The following is a 17,817-nucleotide window of genomic DNA, read 5'->3' on the forward strand; positions in this document are numbered from 1 at the left end:
ATTGTTTTGATTAAAGGCGCAGGAACACCGGGGAGACGTCTTCTGAGCGAGGCGTTTTCTGTAGAGCCGCAGGGAGACTGGGGAGACATCTGCAGGGTCGCAGGTACACGTCAGCTTTGGGCCACATGTGCGTACCTGTGTGGGGCTCTCTTCCCTGGAGCCTTTGCGCACGGCCCAGGAGCTTTTGTGCATGGCCCAGGAGCCTTTGCGCTGCAGCGATCATGTCCCCCGGCCGCTGCAGCGATCATGTCCCCCGGCCGCTGCAGCGATCATGTCACCTGGCCGCTGCAGCGATCATGGCCCCCGGCCGCTGCAGCGATCATGGCCCCCAGCCATTAATGTCTAAACTGCTGCAAGATATACTTAAATATTGATAAAATGTGAGGGGGTGTACTCACTTCTGTGATATCTATCCATCCATGTCTGTCTCTGGCTCTGTCTCTGTCTCTGTCTCTCTCTGTGTATGTATGTGTGTATGCGTGTATGTGCATATATCCTCTATCTATCATCTATCTATCTATTTATCTATTTATCCATCCATCCATCCATCCATCCATCCATCCATCCATCCATCCCTCTCTATCTATCAATCACCTATCCACCATCTATCTATCTATTCTAGCTGGCTGGGCAATTTGGGGAGTTGAAGTCCAAAAGTGTTAAAGTTGCTGAGATTGAGAAATGAGGACGAAACAAAAGGGAAGAGAATGAAACAAGGTCGTAGAGAGAGATTGCAAAATGAAAGGGCAACTTCTCTTTTTATTTCCTTCCACCCCCACCACCCCCACCGTGCCTCTCTGGCAATTGGCTGCCCAGGAGGTGGGGAGGGGAAGATGTTTCACAGACAGCTGCCACCCGCCCATCTCTCTCTCTCTCTCTCTCCGCCTCCCCATCTGACCTCGGCTGCTCCACGGCGGAGACCCCAGAAGGCAAGCAAAAAAAAAAAAGGGCTCAGGAGTGGGGGAAGAAAACAAACCCCATCACGTTCCTATCTGTGAAAGCTCCCCGCTCCCTTCCTGGGCAGCCAATTGCCAGAGAGGCAGTGTGTGTACATGTGTGTGTGTGGGGGGGGGGGTTGGCTAGTCCGCTGTGGAACGCGCTGCCACCCACCCAGCGCTCTCTCTCTCGCTCTCTCTCTCTCTCCCCCCCTCCAATCTCCCGCTTCTGCTTCGACTGGCCAGCAACTTGTCCCCGCTTGCCCGGGGACTGGCCTCTGATTGGCTGGCGGGGAGAAAGCCTCGCCAGGGAAGGAGGCGAGGACTCCGCGGTGACGTCATGGGGACGGCGACCCCAGGTAGTGGTGAACCGAACGCGCTCCGTCTCCACGGGTTACCAAGGCGGCCGGGTGGGCGGCCGGGGTGGGAGTGGGGTTTGGACCAGAGAGGCGGCTCTCGGGTTCGAGTCCCGGGGTTGATCTCAGGCTGCGCGTGTGGGTGAAGAGGCAGCAGGGATCATGGCCCCGGGCCGCTGCGCGGCCCGGTGCCAGGTACTCCACGGCCCGGCACCGGTCCGCGGACCGGGGGTTGGGGACCACTGCTCTAAACCCTTACTTGTATGACACAGCAATTGCAGCATATTGTTTTGAACAGTTCCAGGATCTCTTAGGCAGTGACTATGCAATTTTGCTATTGTTTTGAAAAACTGTTTAATAATAATAATAAATTCCAAGAATGCTCAAATCAAAATAATTTGCTTTTGGAACACAGAACATCCTCACATGACAGTGAATGAACTATAAAATATATACAAAAATATCCTTAAAACAGTTTAGCCACTGTCTCTCATGAAACAGAAGCCAAAGGGAAGGAAATGTTGCATACGAGATCTTCTTTTGGGGGGAAAAAGCTTCAGTACCTATTGCTACAAAATCTTCCCCATCAAACAATTCACAATTTTTGTTGTTTCCCCAAACCTAAAATAATGGATATATATTGTTAAAATCAACAGGAAAGCATGTTGCATAACACTCTTGTGGTTAGAACCAGTCATTCACAACACACCCTTAAAAAACGAGTCAGGAAGATTTTTATTTGCATGGCCAAAATAATATTTGATCCCCTTGTAATTTTGCTTTTAAGTTTCCTCTAACAATTATTTGATGGGGGAGGGCAAGGGGTGGAATTGTTTTCTTTCTTAAATAGCCATTCCCACAACACCTAAACATTTAACAGAATTACAACAGCACACGCACAAAAAAAAGTAACTTCCACCATTCAACACACTGCAACAGTGTCTTTAGGACTAGGGTGAAGTGGGCAGCTTTACTTTTTAAAAGATCATTCCTCTCCTTTTTTTGTTTTACAGCGTTGGTGGCTTCAATCCATATTTTTTAGCAACTTCTGTCTGGGCATAAGCAGCATCACAGAGTGAGTAGAGGTGAGCCATTTCCATTTCTGATTTGGCTAGATTAATAGCTTTGTTGAACATATCAATGGCTTTATCCAGATTGCCCCTGCAATAGTGAAAAATGTATTGTAAAGAAAGAAGGAAAGACTGATATGGCAACAAGTAGAAATCAGTCATATACATTTCAAGTTTAAAAATAGTCTGCAACTGATATGAGGTTTAATAGAACATTAAAATATATAAATTATAAAATTTTGGAAACAGATGCAGGGCCATCTCCCAAAAAGCTCAAAGATTAGGCACATCTGATCAAAGGAAAGACTATGAAAACAATTTATCTTTAAATGAAATTCATAATGGGAAAAGTTGATGATTGTACAATATAACCACAAAAAGTTCTTTTTTAATTAATATCTAACTCTGCCTGAACTAAACATATGTTAATCTAATGCATAAATTCTACAGCTACTGAGAACAATTTATGGTATGTTTTTCCAACAGTAATTCAGAATTTTAGATGCCAAACTTAAAAAAATATGTTTACCTTTGCACTTCAATTGTCCCCATGGTTTCATATGCAAAATCGCATTTGTTATCAATTTCAATAGCTTTGCTTATAAGTTCCAAACCTTTATCTAAATCTTGCTTCCACTGAAGCTGAAGTAAACTGGAAAAAAATCATTACAGATCAATGGTGAACATTTAGTCTACAACTCATGTGCATGAAAATGACAAATATATTCCTGCTGAATCAAGCTTGGATTCATTTTCACAATAGCCGATCGGATACATTTTCGATGAAGCTGAAGTCTAAATATGTCCCTATTTTTGCTATAATTTACAATCATAAGAATAGTTACACAAAATAACAAATGAAAATAACCCTTGATAGATTTTCCCTTCATGAATTTATCCATTCTCCTTTTAAAACTATTCAATTACTAGTCATCATGAAACTCTTGCAGTGATGAACTTTACAGGATCATGTAAATACGTACATAGAGCCGAGGTGGCGCAGTGGTTAAATGCAGCACTGCAGGCTACTTCAGCTGACTGCAGTTCTGCAGTTCGGCTATTCAAATCTCACCGGCTCAAGGTTGACTCAGCCTTCCATCCTTCCGAGGTGGGTAAAATGAGGACCCAGATTGTTGTTGAGGGCAATATGCTGACTCTGTAAACCGCTTAGAGAGGGCTGAAAGCCCTATGAAGTGGTATATAAGTCTAACTGCTATTGCTATAGTTGTATTTTTTCCCCACAATGAGATAAAGTTTCTCTTCATTCACTTTTGTCCATACCAAGCATCCCTCATCTCCTTTTTTTCTGGATAAAACACTTTAGTTCTACAGGCAGTCTTCGATGTATGACCCCAACTTGGATTGGAACTTGGGAATTGGTTGAGTCACAACCAATTTTATGGGTTTTTTTTGTCCCATTCAATGACTTCTCCCATTGACTTTATCACAAACTAGCAGGGAAGGTTGGGGTCACATGATAGCCATTGCAATCATTGTAAATGCTAAGTGCCCGAACTGTGATCAGGTCTTTGAGTACTGGATCCTTTCTGTCACTGCACACAGATCTGGCATTCTAAATTCAAATTCATGGTGTCATATTTGAGAGAAAAAAGATAATATGAAATTGGGCATCTCATTAACCCATTTAGTAGTTAAGCAACTGACCAATAGAAATAATGTAAACTTTTCAACTTTCACATTTGATGCTTAAATTAACAATTTCAGACTAGGATCCACAGTAATAGTACTTAGGGCTAAAATTCAGATATTTTACCAATAAAGTTTTATTATGATTCACTGAGCAAAGTATTATTCTGCACTATAATTATATTAACTGTATTAAGAAGTGCTATTGTATAATTAAAAATTATGTTATCGTATGTGAACTTAATATTAAAACAAATAGTTACCCCTTATGAACATAGGTAGTAGCATTATCTGGCTCAAGATCAATACATTTATCATACATATCATCAGCTTTGCCAAACTGTTGTTGGTCTGTTAATGCCTGCAAGGAGACACAATAACAACATAGTTCATCTGTTAATGTGTGTTTTATAACAGTTCTAATAATAAATAAAATATTGTTGTTTATTATTAAATTCTTTATTATTAAATGTATATGTCATCCATATCACTATCTAAAGCATCTCTGGCCATCTTACAATACAATAAAAACACAAATATACAAACATTTAAAGCATTAACATTAATGAGATAAAGCTAGGAATTAAGTATCCAAGAGGTACAGGGGTGGGATCTTATTCCTCCAGCATAAAGTGACCCCATTGGGATACCAGGCCAATCGGCAGAGCTACCTTTTGAATTCCTTTTGGAAGGCCAGGAGACTGGAGGTGGATCTCACTTCTGGTAGCAAGATGTCCTAAAATGTTGCCAGTATCACAGAAAAGGCTTTTTCCTGTGAACTGAAATTTGTTGACTGACAAAGTCAGTAAAACTCCCCTTCTGTCAGAAAGAGTAGGGCAGGCTAACCTACTGACAGTTCCTCAGGTAACCTAGAACTATACCATGAAGGGTTTAAAGGTCGAACGCCTAGAATTGGACCCAGAAGCAAATCGGCAGCCAATGCAGCTTGCTTAACAGCAGTGTTATATGTGTTACTCTAGGGCCCTATTGAACTGTCAGCATAGTGGTGTTCTGTGCAAGCTGTAGCTTCCAAATACTCTTCAAAGGTAGCCCCATGTGCAGTGCACTGCACTGCAGCGCAACCCCATCCAGAACTAAAGTTGCTAAACTTCCAGAACCCTAGGCTCCTCACACCCATAGCCACTGAGTGTTGGCAGAGTCCAGCTGAAGTCTGTTTTCCCTATCCAGATCCTTATGGCCTCCAGGCACTGCAAAAAGGCAGTAACACAGGACCAAGATATATTATTGAATATCAGCACTTGATGATACTTCATCCTAGGACGTCTGATGATCTCACCCAGTGAATTCATGAAGATATTAAAAAGATTGTAGAGAGTACTAAGTACTAACCCTGTGGTGCATCATAAAGGAGAAGCAGTGGTCTGGATCTGCTACAATTATGACTGGCCTTGCTAAAAGGAGCCAAAATCCTGCTCTCATCTACAAATGCAATAAATGCTGTTTCTGTTCCATAACAAGATTTGAAACCCAATTGAAAGGGTTCCAGATAATTCATTTTATCCAGGGCCCTCTGAAACTGTCATGCTATTCTCATTAGCACTTACATCTATGTCATTAGTACTTACATATATTTGCATGATCTCCTATGGTGTTTTGCATGTAACATCTCTTACAAGAATATTTTCTATTGAGCTGGTTCATGATAGCACATGAGATTTTTAAATAAGGGACTAAAGAAATTATATACCTGGGCATACAACGCATAACCTTCAGCACACTTTGGAAATTTCTTAATAACATCCTCAAAACCTTTCATTGCTGCTTGTACTTGCGAAGTATTGTTTCCAGTATAGGCTTGACGATACTGCAACGAAATAGAATTATTGAGTTAAAAAAATAATAAACCTTAGTAGAAAGCCTACATACTCATTCCCAGGTAATTGTAAGTGTAACTTGTAAACTTGCTACAAATGATATTGTTTTTCCAAACAGCTTGTGAGGTATGTTACAATAAAGTCTAATAAACTTTCAAATACTCACCAAAGCAAAACATTTCTGTGCCTGTGCCAAGGCAGAATCTGGGCGCAAACGGATACATTCATCAAAATCTTCTACAGCTTCTTCTACACGGTCAAGCAAAATTTTTAGCTGAAAGAGACAAAAACTATCAAATGAAAGTAAAATACCCCCTGTAATACAGTTATCAGTTAAAAACATACTGACTCAACCTGTATTACATGGTTGAATTCTTTAAAAACCTAGCAGATGTTTACAAGTTACGTAGCATCTCTCATAATGTCATTAATATTAAACTTGTACCTCTACCAAAGTACTGATGAATGTAGAATTGTCACTTCAATATGCATAATTCAGTACACAGTTACAATAGTTTCCATTTATTATTGTCAGTCTGTTGTGGTTTTTATCCTGGACTTATCCATACAATGAAACATCTGATGAGATGAGAAAAATATTAAGGTGGTAGAATAATCCCTACCTGTCCTCTATGATGATAAACATCTGCATTCTGAGGATCAATATCAGCAGCCATATTAAAGTCTTGAGTAGAGAGCGAAGGCTGTTGCTGCTGCATATACATACTTCCTCGTTTGATGAGGGCATTAGCACGAAGCTATTGAGAAGAATTAAAACTGTTATGCATTTCTTTTCTTGGATATTTCAGTTTCATTACAGAAGTATCTTTTCGATCATTATTTTTAAGATTTAAAAACACTCTGCACTAGTATCTCAGGTAAAATCTTAAGCCTCTTCTTTTGGACTTTTTCCATGTCACAAAATGGCTTGTACACAGTGCTGAACATTTAATGCATATTATTTCCCAAAATAATACCATTCCTAATTCATAGAGCATCTAAACCCTTGATTGGTAATATCCCTCCAATAAAAACTAATATACTCATAAGAATTAAAACACATCACATAAAGTTTAAATAAGTAACTACAGAAAGCATATCAGCAGTGCACTCAGACTGATGTACTTTACTACAGCCAAGGGTCATCAGCAGTTGCAGGACCTCCATGAAGAGGGAGCAAAAAAGAGATGTGATACAGCAAACAGCATTATTTCCAGGCCAGGAAAAAAAGAGGGCAAGTGTTTTATCAAAAGCAACAGTTGAAAAGTGGAATATTTGAAGGAATTATTTACTACAATAAACACTGAAAATTAAACATTACATTCTGAAGTCTACAACAGAGAGTATGGGTAGCAAAGAGTTAATCCTGTTATACTCTTGTGTGAAAATAGGCAGTTCTAGAGGGCAAAGTAGAAGCTAGAGAAAACATAAAATATTTTTTAGTCCAACATAAAATATCCTCAATGGCTTCTCTAGAATTATCAGGGTTGCCCTTAGCACGCTTCTAGAGGGGAAAGATTTTTTTCAAACTTCATTTCTGTTCTAAAAATTTGATTTCCCCTGAAAACAACACAATCACTTTATTTCTTGAATGTCCCTATCACCACTAAGAAATGTTTTGTAAATCTATAAAACACTTACCTTTACATTTGCATCTTCCATAACAATAACCTGATTCAAATCAGGGTTGGCAGCATTTGCATTACCAATAAGTAAATAGAATGTAGCTCTTAATAGCAAAGCTTCTGCCATATATTTTCCTTTAGCTTCAATTTCTTTAGTACACTCGCTAATTATTTTGTCGTAGTTTTCTTCCTCCATATATTTCTTTGCCTTTAAATAGCCACAGCTGAAAGAAATGTGAAAAACAGTTATTAATATGCAAGAGAAATGTTTCTCTAGTCAAAACCATAATAAACTATTTCTGAAAAACCACCTAGATCAGTGATGGCGAACCTTTTTCTTACGACGTGCCAAAATTGTTTGTGCACTTATTTGTGCCCTTAATCCTCCCCACCCACCCCCGTGCATACACGTGTGACACATACACCCTGGGGCACATGCACGCACGACCCTTCCCAAAGCTCTGGACGCTTTCCTGAAGCCTGGGGAGGGCCCCTCAGAAGCCGGAAATGAATCTTTTCCAAACTTCTGGTTGGGCCGTTGGGGCAGTTTTTCACCCTCCCCAGCCTCCGGAGGCTTTCCTGAAGCCTGGGGAGGGCGAAAACAGCCTCCTCCGCTGGCCCTCTGGAAGGGCAAAAAATCAGCTGGCTGGTGCGTGCATGCATGCTGGAGCTCACAGCTGGCATTCCACCAAATACGGCTTCATGTGCCACCTGTGGCACGCGTGCCATAAGTTTGCCATCATGAGCCTGGATGAAAGAAAATCCTCTTTATATATTTTGTAATAATATTGGACTAGCAAGATTTTTGTAATTCTCAATGTATATATAAGATTGTTTTGAACCAAGCAATTCTAAATATGTGCAAATCCATCCATTACTACAGATTTGCTATTTATTATTTTATTTTATTTATTTAAAATACTTAGATAGCTATCCATCTTCTAATCAACTCTGGGAAGCTCCCAATGAAAAGGATTGGAATTTGGCTAATTGAATGATTTCCAATTAAAAGGATTGTCATTATACAGAGCCATATTCTTGCCTTAAGCAAAACTAAGCAACCTGAATTGCTTTTGCATTTGATATTTTCTATATAATCATATTTCAGATATTCTATCATTAATTTTTAAAAGAAATTTTCATTCAAGTATCTGAACAATCATTCAAAACTATAAGAAAGTAAAGTATTGTGTTTATTCTATTTTTTTAAACTATAGAAATCTTCTTTAGTAGGAACAATCTGACATATTTTGGATTTATAATTCCCATAAGCACTAGAAATTAACAAAGGAACAAAAAAATTATGCCTTCCAGTTAGTCTGAAAAAACAAACCACATCTTCAAACCTCAGCTTTAATCACTGTTAAGGCAACAGAGACTATGATGAGAGCAAATGTATCTATATCACAATGCAGATAAAACAACCAGGAGCGCTCTGTCCACATCAGCATATTTAATCAGCAATACAAAAAGCTACTTTATAATCCTAAATGTGCTTTTTAAAAAGCTAACTGGACTTTTTTTCCCCTTGAAAACATTTCAAGTTAATTTTTGAAAAAGCACCTTTGTGACAACCATGACCTGGATGACTGAGAATATCCATAGATATCCACCTTAACAGTCACTTCGCAATGAGATGGGTGGCAAACAGATTTAGTAATTAAATAAATATAAAATCAGACAAATTGATCTTAGTACTATATATTCTGATATGAAAAGTCTAGAATTTCAGTTAGAAGTTTCTTGCCACAGAATAAGTCAGCTACCAGTAAAGAGCCATGTGCTATAAGACTGAGTTCCAAATTATCAAGGAATTTTAACTGAAGTGAATGGCCAAAAGTGTACAATCAGGGTGGGTAAACAGTGCTCACGCATCTGCACTCACACAGAACTATTCTCTCCTCTCCACCAGGCCACAAAGCTGGAAAGGTTGGGGACATCTGGCATAGAAGACTGTGTAGCATCTCACTTCTCCTGTGTTTAGGGGAATTGCTTCTTGGTCTTGAACACAGAGTGGGATTTCAACAGTCATCTCCTTTGGCATTGCCATGTCCCTCCACTCCACTGAAAATCAATCTTCCTCCATAGAATGACTTTTCAGCATTTTGTTACTAAATGTGGCCACAATAAGCTAAAAATAACCTGCGTCTCACAGTGAGTGAAAACCCTTACTGTCTATCTACAAAAGCTCATTTCTCTTTCAGAAAATACAATAAATGGTAACAAAAATAAATATAATAATGCTACATTTATATATTATATAATACAATCTCTACTGGAAGTTTAGTTGTTTAACTGCTCAGTCACTTACTTTTCTTTTATTATGGAGGCCTCTCCTTCTTTATCTTTATCTTCATCAGATTTCTCTTCCCTTTGAAGAGGCTGAGATATAATGTCATCCGTGAAAGAGCTGAAGTAAGATTTGATAAACTGTGGTGAAGGCATCAAGGGTTCCCGGTTCTATAAAAAGGTAAACATTGATAATTTGAATAAGGCAAACCAGCCAATGCTATTAAAGAAATGAACCAAACTAGCAAATTATTTTCAGAATTTAGCTGCAAATATAGCCAACTGAACGTTTCTTCCAATTATTAGCTTTTTTATCCTGTTTGATTTTCAGAGCTCAAGATTCCATTTCTTGCATTAAGTAAGTGTTAAAGAGACACATTCTCAAGAATTTTCATTCAAAGGAGATCTTTCTGTCATTATTTAGATCCCAGGTAAAAAAAAGGTTTTGCAATATTGGTGTACTGACTGACTTGTTCATTAACAGATACTTCTATTATTCATATTTCATTTGACAGTAATCACTTATATCCAAGATCCTACTAAAAATTATCTTAAATGTATTTGAACAGAATAACAACATTCTTTTCAAGTAGCCTTTTTCTATTTCTCTTCCATTTGTCCCTATTATTGTGGAAAGCTCCAAATCAACAGAAGTTTTTGGATGTGTTTTTCCTCCCCACAAAGCTACATACAGGTAATCCTTGACTTAAAATCATAATTGGAACCAGAATCTTGGTCACTGAATTAGGTGATCTTTAAATGAGATGTCACGTGACTGTTTAGCTCAACCACCGCAATCTCTACCTTACCTGTTTAGGTCATTAAGCAATCTCAAGGGCTGACAAGGGGACAGAGTTCTAGATAAGGAGCATGGCATGCCTTAGGGGTGAGGGCTGGGTAGACCCTAGGAGGCTCTGTTCAGGAGCAAAAAATCCTTTCTACTGAACTCTAAGCACAATTCCCAGTCCCTGAGTGAAATGCACAGCCTTGCTAGGCTTCCTTCTCCCATGAGACTCCCAACAATTCTTACTTTACTGTGCTGCCTCTTTGCTTCCCCTTGTTTCTGGGGGCTGGTTGAAAGAGCTACTCATCAAACCAATTCTCCTTCACATTCTGATGAAGTGCAGGAACAAAACTCAAATCTTCATGATTGGCGTTCCATTTCTGGATGCTGCCAAAGAAGTTCAGCAGGTAGCTCTTTAGTCAGCCCCCAGAGATGAAAGTAATCCTTTTTGTAGGAAGGACCTTTCCTAATGGCTTTCCTGACTTTATGGGATGTCATAATTGTGGACCGTTATTAAATGAATGGTTGTATGTCGAAGACTACTTGTATAGACTAGAGAATTTCAAATTGACTTCTAGTATAGTGATTTTAAGTACTCTAAACTTTTGATTTACTTTAAATATGAGATACTTATCTGTTAAAATGATATATATGTGTATCTCATATTTACATATGTGGAATGCTCTTCATATACATAACACTTCTTATATTTATATAAACTTATAGTCATCCTGGTGCAGTGGCAATCAATTGCCTTCAAGCATAGTCAAAATATCAAATGTAACTATTTGATCGCTTCCAACTAGATCTGAGTGTCATTTTAGTGAGTTCTATTACATGATCAAAACAAGATATCTCACAGTTCTTTATATCAGTTAATGATAACACTCCAATTAATTCGTATAAATTCTACGACATTTCATTGAAGTTAACATTACTAAAAAAAGAATTGCATTTTGAATATTCTTGCAACTTTACCAGCACAACTATATGACGTTTCATTGAAGTTAACATTACTAAAAAAAGAATTGCATTTGGAATATTCTTGCAACTTTACCAGCACAACTATATTGGGGTAATCATTTAAGCTAGCTAACATTTTACCATTTATTATAGAGAACAAATCATACCTTATATTTCTCTTTGGCTTTTTCTTTCCCAAGAAGTTTAAGAATTTTATCAGCTAGCAACATACTTTGTTGATTTTGAAAGCCCTCTAAAATGCAAACTGCAGTAACATCTGGAAACATAAAAGATAAATTTCTAATCATTCAATTCTTGAAATGCTACCTAGGGAACTGCTACCAAGTAGATTAATATCCCCTGCAACAATTAATCCTGATGTTGGAAATGACCAGCTGAGTCCAAGAGTAGGGTCAAGGGTGTTATCAGTCGTGAATACCTTTGCACCCACAATAGATCTAAGCACAGCCCACCTTGAATTTCCTTAACTCTTACCTACCACCAATTTACTTTGGCCATTAGTAGTTCAGATTCTTGTAGAGAGCTTTAACATACAATAAATCTATATATTCATTTGAACTGCCCCAACTCCTGATTTCCTGAGGTTTGACACCTATGCAAATTTTATTCCCAAATCACCCTCTACAAATTCTCATGTCACCAGGTACTTGAAGAACAGATTTTATTTCATGCTTAAATAATCTTTCTGTTTAATAATGATATATTTTAACATACAAAATACTCACCTTCTAAACATTCTTTTTTGTTGTCTAGTTTCTCATGTGCTTTTGCACGCCTAAAAAGTGCTTTCACATATCTGGGATTAAGTTCAACTGCCTTTGTGCAATCCTGGGCCACTTCTTTCCATTTTTGCTGTAGATACAAAAACAACTAATTAACATATTTGTTCAAATAAAAAAAGTAATATTGCTATGTATTTCTAATACTTGTAGCGTAAATATTAACTGTAATTCTGACTAGTGATTACACCCACATTAAAAAAAGGTCACTTTTTAGGCATGCAATCAATTTTTCGTCTTTCCTTTATTTTCACGTTTTCTTTCTTAAAAACTACAAAAAAATAAAGCAGTGTTGGCCACAAAATACTTTCATGTTTTTAAAAGACCCTCACTAGAATGCTTGGTTATGTCTGCAACAACTCAAAGTTCTGTTATCATTTTTAAAACCAACAGAATTTCATTTTTAAAAATGTTAACATTTTCAAAACCAAAAGTTTCCATTTTTAACATCTAGGCAATTTGGTACATTATTTATTTATTTATTTGCAATGGGAAGCACTGTGTCCAACATGCCTTCTAATTGTACTAACAGGTGGAAACTATATTTAAATTGCAAATGAACTTAAATATAGATTAGATGTTTTCATACCAGTTGTTCATAAGCTGCAGCTCGGTTCTGATAAAATGTAGAAAGGTCACTATTTTTTTCAGAAGGACATAAACTAATGGCTTCAGTATAGCATTGAATAGCTTGTTCGTATTTTCCAGCTTTAAAGTATTTGTTGCCTTTGTTCTTTGCAGCCTGTGCTTTATCTAGAGGACTCTGAAAATAAAAATCACGTATGAATTCTTAAAAATAAAAATAGAAAAAAGCCAGCTTTGGTTAAAACTTTATAAACTTTCAAGAATCATTTGTAAAATTCAGTATCTAAACAGCATGGTTACTACATACATTACTTTACATACTAGCAGAATTTAACAATGCAAACATTAGCCATAGAACTTTCCAAAGGTCATTTCTTGTAACATCAACAAATAAATGTGTGTCCTACACTTTATTAAAACTAAAAATGTCACCTTCTTCCGTCTACCAGACGTAAGTATCTCTTGCCCTCTGTGAAAAGTATTGTCAGCAACCTCTTAGTTTGCAAAGCTAGACAATAAGCAATAAGTAGTTTTATTCAACTTTTTCTGCTACCTAGTTGTTACAAGATTGACAAAAAATAGAGAAAAATATCTGTTCCCCCAAAGATAGAATATTCAATTTTTCCTGTTTTTCTCTTTTCTAAAATTTCCAGCAAATGAGACAAAGTTCTGGGTTCTATGCTCTAGCAATCCTTTAGCAGAGATTTTTAAGTAGAAAATCAATAGCAGTTCTACTACTCTAACCATTTATTTTCTCTGTGCCTCATCATCTCTTTTAAGGATGTCAAAAAGTTGGTAATGAAAGTTATATCGGACCTTCATTTAGTTTGGAGAGCATAGACATTTATTAGCTTGTAATATCCTTTACACATATACTACCATTATTACTTACAAAATATATTTATTAGGTGTAACTTAATTTCTTATAGAAGTATACCTGGTATATAAAGCTACAAAGCTCTATCCCACACTTCATTCCATCACTTCCCTTTTTTTTTCCTGTTGCCTCTGACCAATTATTCTGTGGTCACTAAGTAAACTTAAGTGCCATTCAGTAAGGATGCTTCTCTTTCAAGCTATTTCTATAAATCTTACAGATCTCCTAAGTCTATTGATACAGTACTTTCCTGTTTGTGGAAAGTGATATTTTGATCACAGCTTGGAGAAATTACTATTGCAAGAGAAAAGCTTTTCAAATATTTTTAAGTTAAGGCTCTTTCTCAATACTATATGGCACAAATCCTATAGCTGTTAGCTTGAAGGAACTAATATTTACTACATTATGAAAGAGCTGTCCTGGGAATCCTGGACAATGTGTTTGCTATAGCATTGTCACAATCAGATTGTTTTTAAAAAGTGGTGTGATGGCCTGAATTTTGATGGTCAGATCATTGTAGTTCCCAATTTTAAGTTTCTAATGGTAAACAACACATTCATAAATAATAAAAAACAATCAATTCATTATTTAGTATAAAGATGCAGACCTGACACATATTATAAAAACCTAATTGTGCAAGGGTAGAAATCTTATCCATTCAGGATTTGCCCAATTGGCTTTTGGGTACATCAATAGTCTTGACCTCAGAGCTAGGAAGTACGGCAAACATTGATCCTCAAAACTACCAGACCTGTGACTGGAATCTCTGCCTCCAAGTTATGGGACAAAAAACTATGGATAGAAACTAATCAGAGTGAGACTCAACCTGGAAATAAGGAGGAATTTCCTGACAGTAAGAACAGTTACTCAATGGAACAGCTTGCACCACTGGAGCTTTTCAAGAAAAGATTGGACAACCACTTGTCCATGATGGTATTATAAGAACTTGGGCAGGGCTTGGACTAGAAGATCTCCAAGGTCCTTCCCAGCCCTATGATTCTATGGAGGATATGAATGCCGCTATGTTCATTTGGATGAGGATCAAGCAGCCACTCTGTTGCCAGCAGGGATCCTGCTTAAGTTTCTCAACCTGTTTCTAAGCTGGTGTGGCATTTCCTCACCACTTGGTGCTTGGTGACTTTAACTTCCATGCTTTGGTGAGTGAATTTCATGGTTGTTATTGTGGTCTCAGGTAATCTGTGGATCTGTCCAATACATACTGGCAACATCCTTGGACCTTGCCTTTGCCTTCAAGCAACTTGCAATAAACTTGTTATGGTCAGCATTATGTGCAAAACTACAAGGAAAGAGCATTTACTAATATGAGGTGTACTATCATTAACATGCTGATGATCTTCAGCTATTTATCATCACCTCAGGTTAGACAGGAGATGCCATTAATGTTTTCTCCTAGTGTCTAGAGCTGTCTGGATCTGGATGTTGTGAAATGAATTGAAATTGAATTGCAGCAAGACAAGGTGGCAGGTTGTTGATCAAATTGATCTGACTCTTCTGGTATTGTATCTTGAAGAGACAGCAGTGATCCTGAAGTAGTCCATGATGTGGTGGCCTGCTAGACTTGTGACTGTAATCAAGATATCCAGGTTATACAGATATAGTTGGGGCAAAACCCATTAACATTCATTTGTATTATTCCAATATGCTGTACTTGGGGCTGCCTCAAGTTTCAATTAGCATAGGGTGTAGCAGCCCATCTATAGCTAGAAATTATCATTGTGAGCATATTACATCTGGAACTCCAAACTCTGCACTGGCTTCCTATTAGTTGCTAGTGTAACTCAAATATGCACTGTTGCTTATAAAATCCTATATGATTTGGCACTGAGATACTTGCAGGATCAACTCCTGCATCCTTAAAGCTTTTATGATTCCTCATTTCTGCCATGAAGGAGGTACAGAGGCATTGCTTCTCAGTGATAACACCAATCTTAAGTAACAGTCTGCTAATATAAATTAGATTGGCCTTCCATTGATGTGACCTTCCAAAAACCTTTGAAAACTGAATTCTGGAAGGCCTACGGTGGCTTGATAGTTTTCTTGATTTTATAGTTTTGTTTTAGCATGTTAAACTATTTAATTCCTAAAATGACATTTATTTAAATGATTATGTTGCCAGTAATTATTGTACACTCTCAAGAGTCTTGAGACTTAAGAGGATGTAAATAAATACAATTCAATCTTAAGTGCATGGAAATTTATACATTGCCTTTGAGTGTCCAAAAATATTCTAAGTGAATTCACCTGCATGCTGGATAGATTGCTCTGAACATATATATTGAAACAATATGATAAAGCAGTGTGCAATTGGAAAAATAATGCAAGACTAAAGGTTGATACACAGATCTATGAAAGCAACTAATACAATATCACAATGTTTCATACTTGAGTACGATGCACCTATATCTGGAATATGAAATACTGCTTTAACTACAAATCAATGTTTTCAAGAAATGAAAACCAAAAGAGCCTGAAATAAAACTCCTTACACCAGCAGATCTTTAATCTTAGAAAGAAAAAACATTCAAAAAGAAACATGAAAAAAAGATATGTTTAAGAAGTGGATAATAAATAGTCCACTTGTTCATATAATTTTAGAACTCAGTTCCATCAATTACCGTATTTAGTGTCACCAATTAAATACATTAGTTTGACCACAATGGCTATTCTATATACTAATTTATATTATACAATATAAACAGTATAATACATTATATTAGTTTATATATTATTTTAAAAAATCATTTTTCAGCACTTAAAAATGCCAAATTTTAATGCTTTTTCCCAGTAAACAACACACACAATATTACTAAATTTGAGTGTAACGCATGTATTCATTTCTATTAAAAAAACTATTTGTGTATTTCTCTTCTCATAAAGTTCAAAATAGTAACAGAGAAGAGAAGCCTTGAGGGAAGGCGAAAAAGCAAGGGATAAAGTCTCAAGAGACAAATCTGGCCCAGCAAACAAAACCAATCCCCCCCCCCCAACCGCGCGCGCTTCTTGCTGGCTGAAGGACGGCAGCGCTGTCAAAAAGTCATGAGGACCCGCGCTCTCTTTCCCCTCGCAGGGTAGCCTCCTCCTCCCCCAAAGGAACCGTTGGAACAGGGACCCTTGGAGATCGACCTGCCCTCTTCAAGCACTTCGAACCGCAAAACTTCCACCGAGCCCTGCCCTCCAACCCCAAGCACGTGGCTCGCTCGCGCGCCACAGCCTGAACGCTGCTCTTCCTCCGACGAAAGCCCCCGCCATCGCCCTTTCCCCGCCATCGCCCCCTTCTCACCAACTCGTCGCCGCCGCCGCCGGCGGGGCCATCGAGATGACTACCCCCTGAAGAGTCGGTGAAGGCCGGGCTGGCTCTCCCCTCGGGAGTCTTCCTCTCGCTGGTTCCTTTGCCTCCGGCCCGCGTCCCACGCCTCCGTCGGTTCCACCAGTAAAAGGCTCCGACCCCAATCAGCGGCACCCCGATTGCCAGTGCCAGCTGCCAGCGCGGGATCCCCGAGCCCGTCCCGTTTCCACCTGCGGCGGCCTCCACGGGCTTCGAGGCGGCCATGACTCCCGCTCGCCTCGCGCTTTCAGTGGCGGCGGCGAAGCAGCCCAGGAAAGAAAAGAGTCAACGGAAACCAGGGGCATAACGGGAAAGGCGGTCCGGAAAAGCTTCCGCCCGCGGCCTGCTACCTATTACCTCGATTAAAACCCTAAGCTGTAGGGCCGCCTGCTGGCGGGAAAATAGCAGGGCGCGGCAGGATTGCATAGAAAGGAAAATCGTTCGTTCGTTAGGCATGGTGTGGGCTGGGTAGCACGGCTAACTCATACGCTCAGTTACGCAAAGGTCGCTTAAGTTTTAATACTATAGCCTTTAGTGTCATTGTACATCATGTATACAACGAAATTGGTTATTTTTAATATATTTTAATATATTGTTAATATTTTAATAAGTAAATACGAAGGTTCGCCAGATTTGAAAAGAAATTCGATAAGAGCGTGCCTCTGCCTACTAAGTTGTATGGAAGGGAGAGTTGGTAAGGCAGGA

General features: G+C 38.4%; 1 protein-coding gene across 1 annotated transcript; it reads right to left on the bottom strand.

The window, feature by feature from the left end:
- Positions 1–2,008: 2,008 nt before the first annotated feature.
- Positions 2,009–17,414, bottom strand: TOMM70 (translocase of outer mitochondrial membrane 70). The gene is made up of 12 exons (XM_014067048.2): positions 17,068–17,414; positions 12,894–13,067; positions 12,251–12,377; positions 11,672–11,781; positions 9,780–9,928; positions 7,485–7,692; positions 6,467–6,601; positions 6,010–6,117; positions 5,717–5,833; positions 4,272–4,369; positions 2,891–3,013; positions 2,009–2,452 (listed from the first exon to the last, which is right to left on the bottom strand). The coding sequence occupies exons 1-12, from the start codon at positions 17,335–17,337 to the stop codon at positions 2,299–2,301; spliced, it is 1,773 nt and encodes a 590-aa protein (XP_013922523.2). The 5' UTR covers positions 17,338–17,414; the 3' UTR covers positions 2,009–2,298.
- Between the last annotated feature and the right edge of the window lie 403 nt (positions 17,415–17,817).

Source organism: Thamnophis sirtalis, unplaced genomic scaffold (genome assembly GCF_051295495.1).
Source record: "Thamnophis sirtalis isolate CommonGarterSnake01/CBP01778 unplaced genomic scaffold, rThaSir2_p1.2 scaffold_8, whole genome shotgun sequence".
Lineage (NCBI taxonomy): Eukaryota > Metazoa > Chordata > Lepidosauria > Squamata > Natricidae > Thamnophis > Thamnophis sirtalis.

Coding starts and splice junctions, on each gene's coding strand:
- TOMM70 (XM_014067048.2), bottom strand. CDS start 17,337: ATGGCCGCCTCGAAGCCCGTGGAGGCCGCCGCAGGTGGAAACGGGACG. Junction 3,014..4,271: donor ACTACCTATGTTCATAAGGG/GTAACTATTTGT, acceptor ATTTTTTTCCAG/TTTACTTCAGCTTCAGTGGA. Junction 2,453..2,890: donor GGGACAATTGAAGTGCAAAG/GTAAACATATTT, acceptor TCACTATTGCAG/GGGCAATCTGGATAAAGCCA.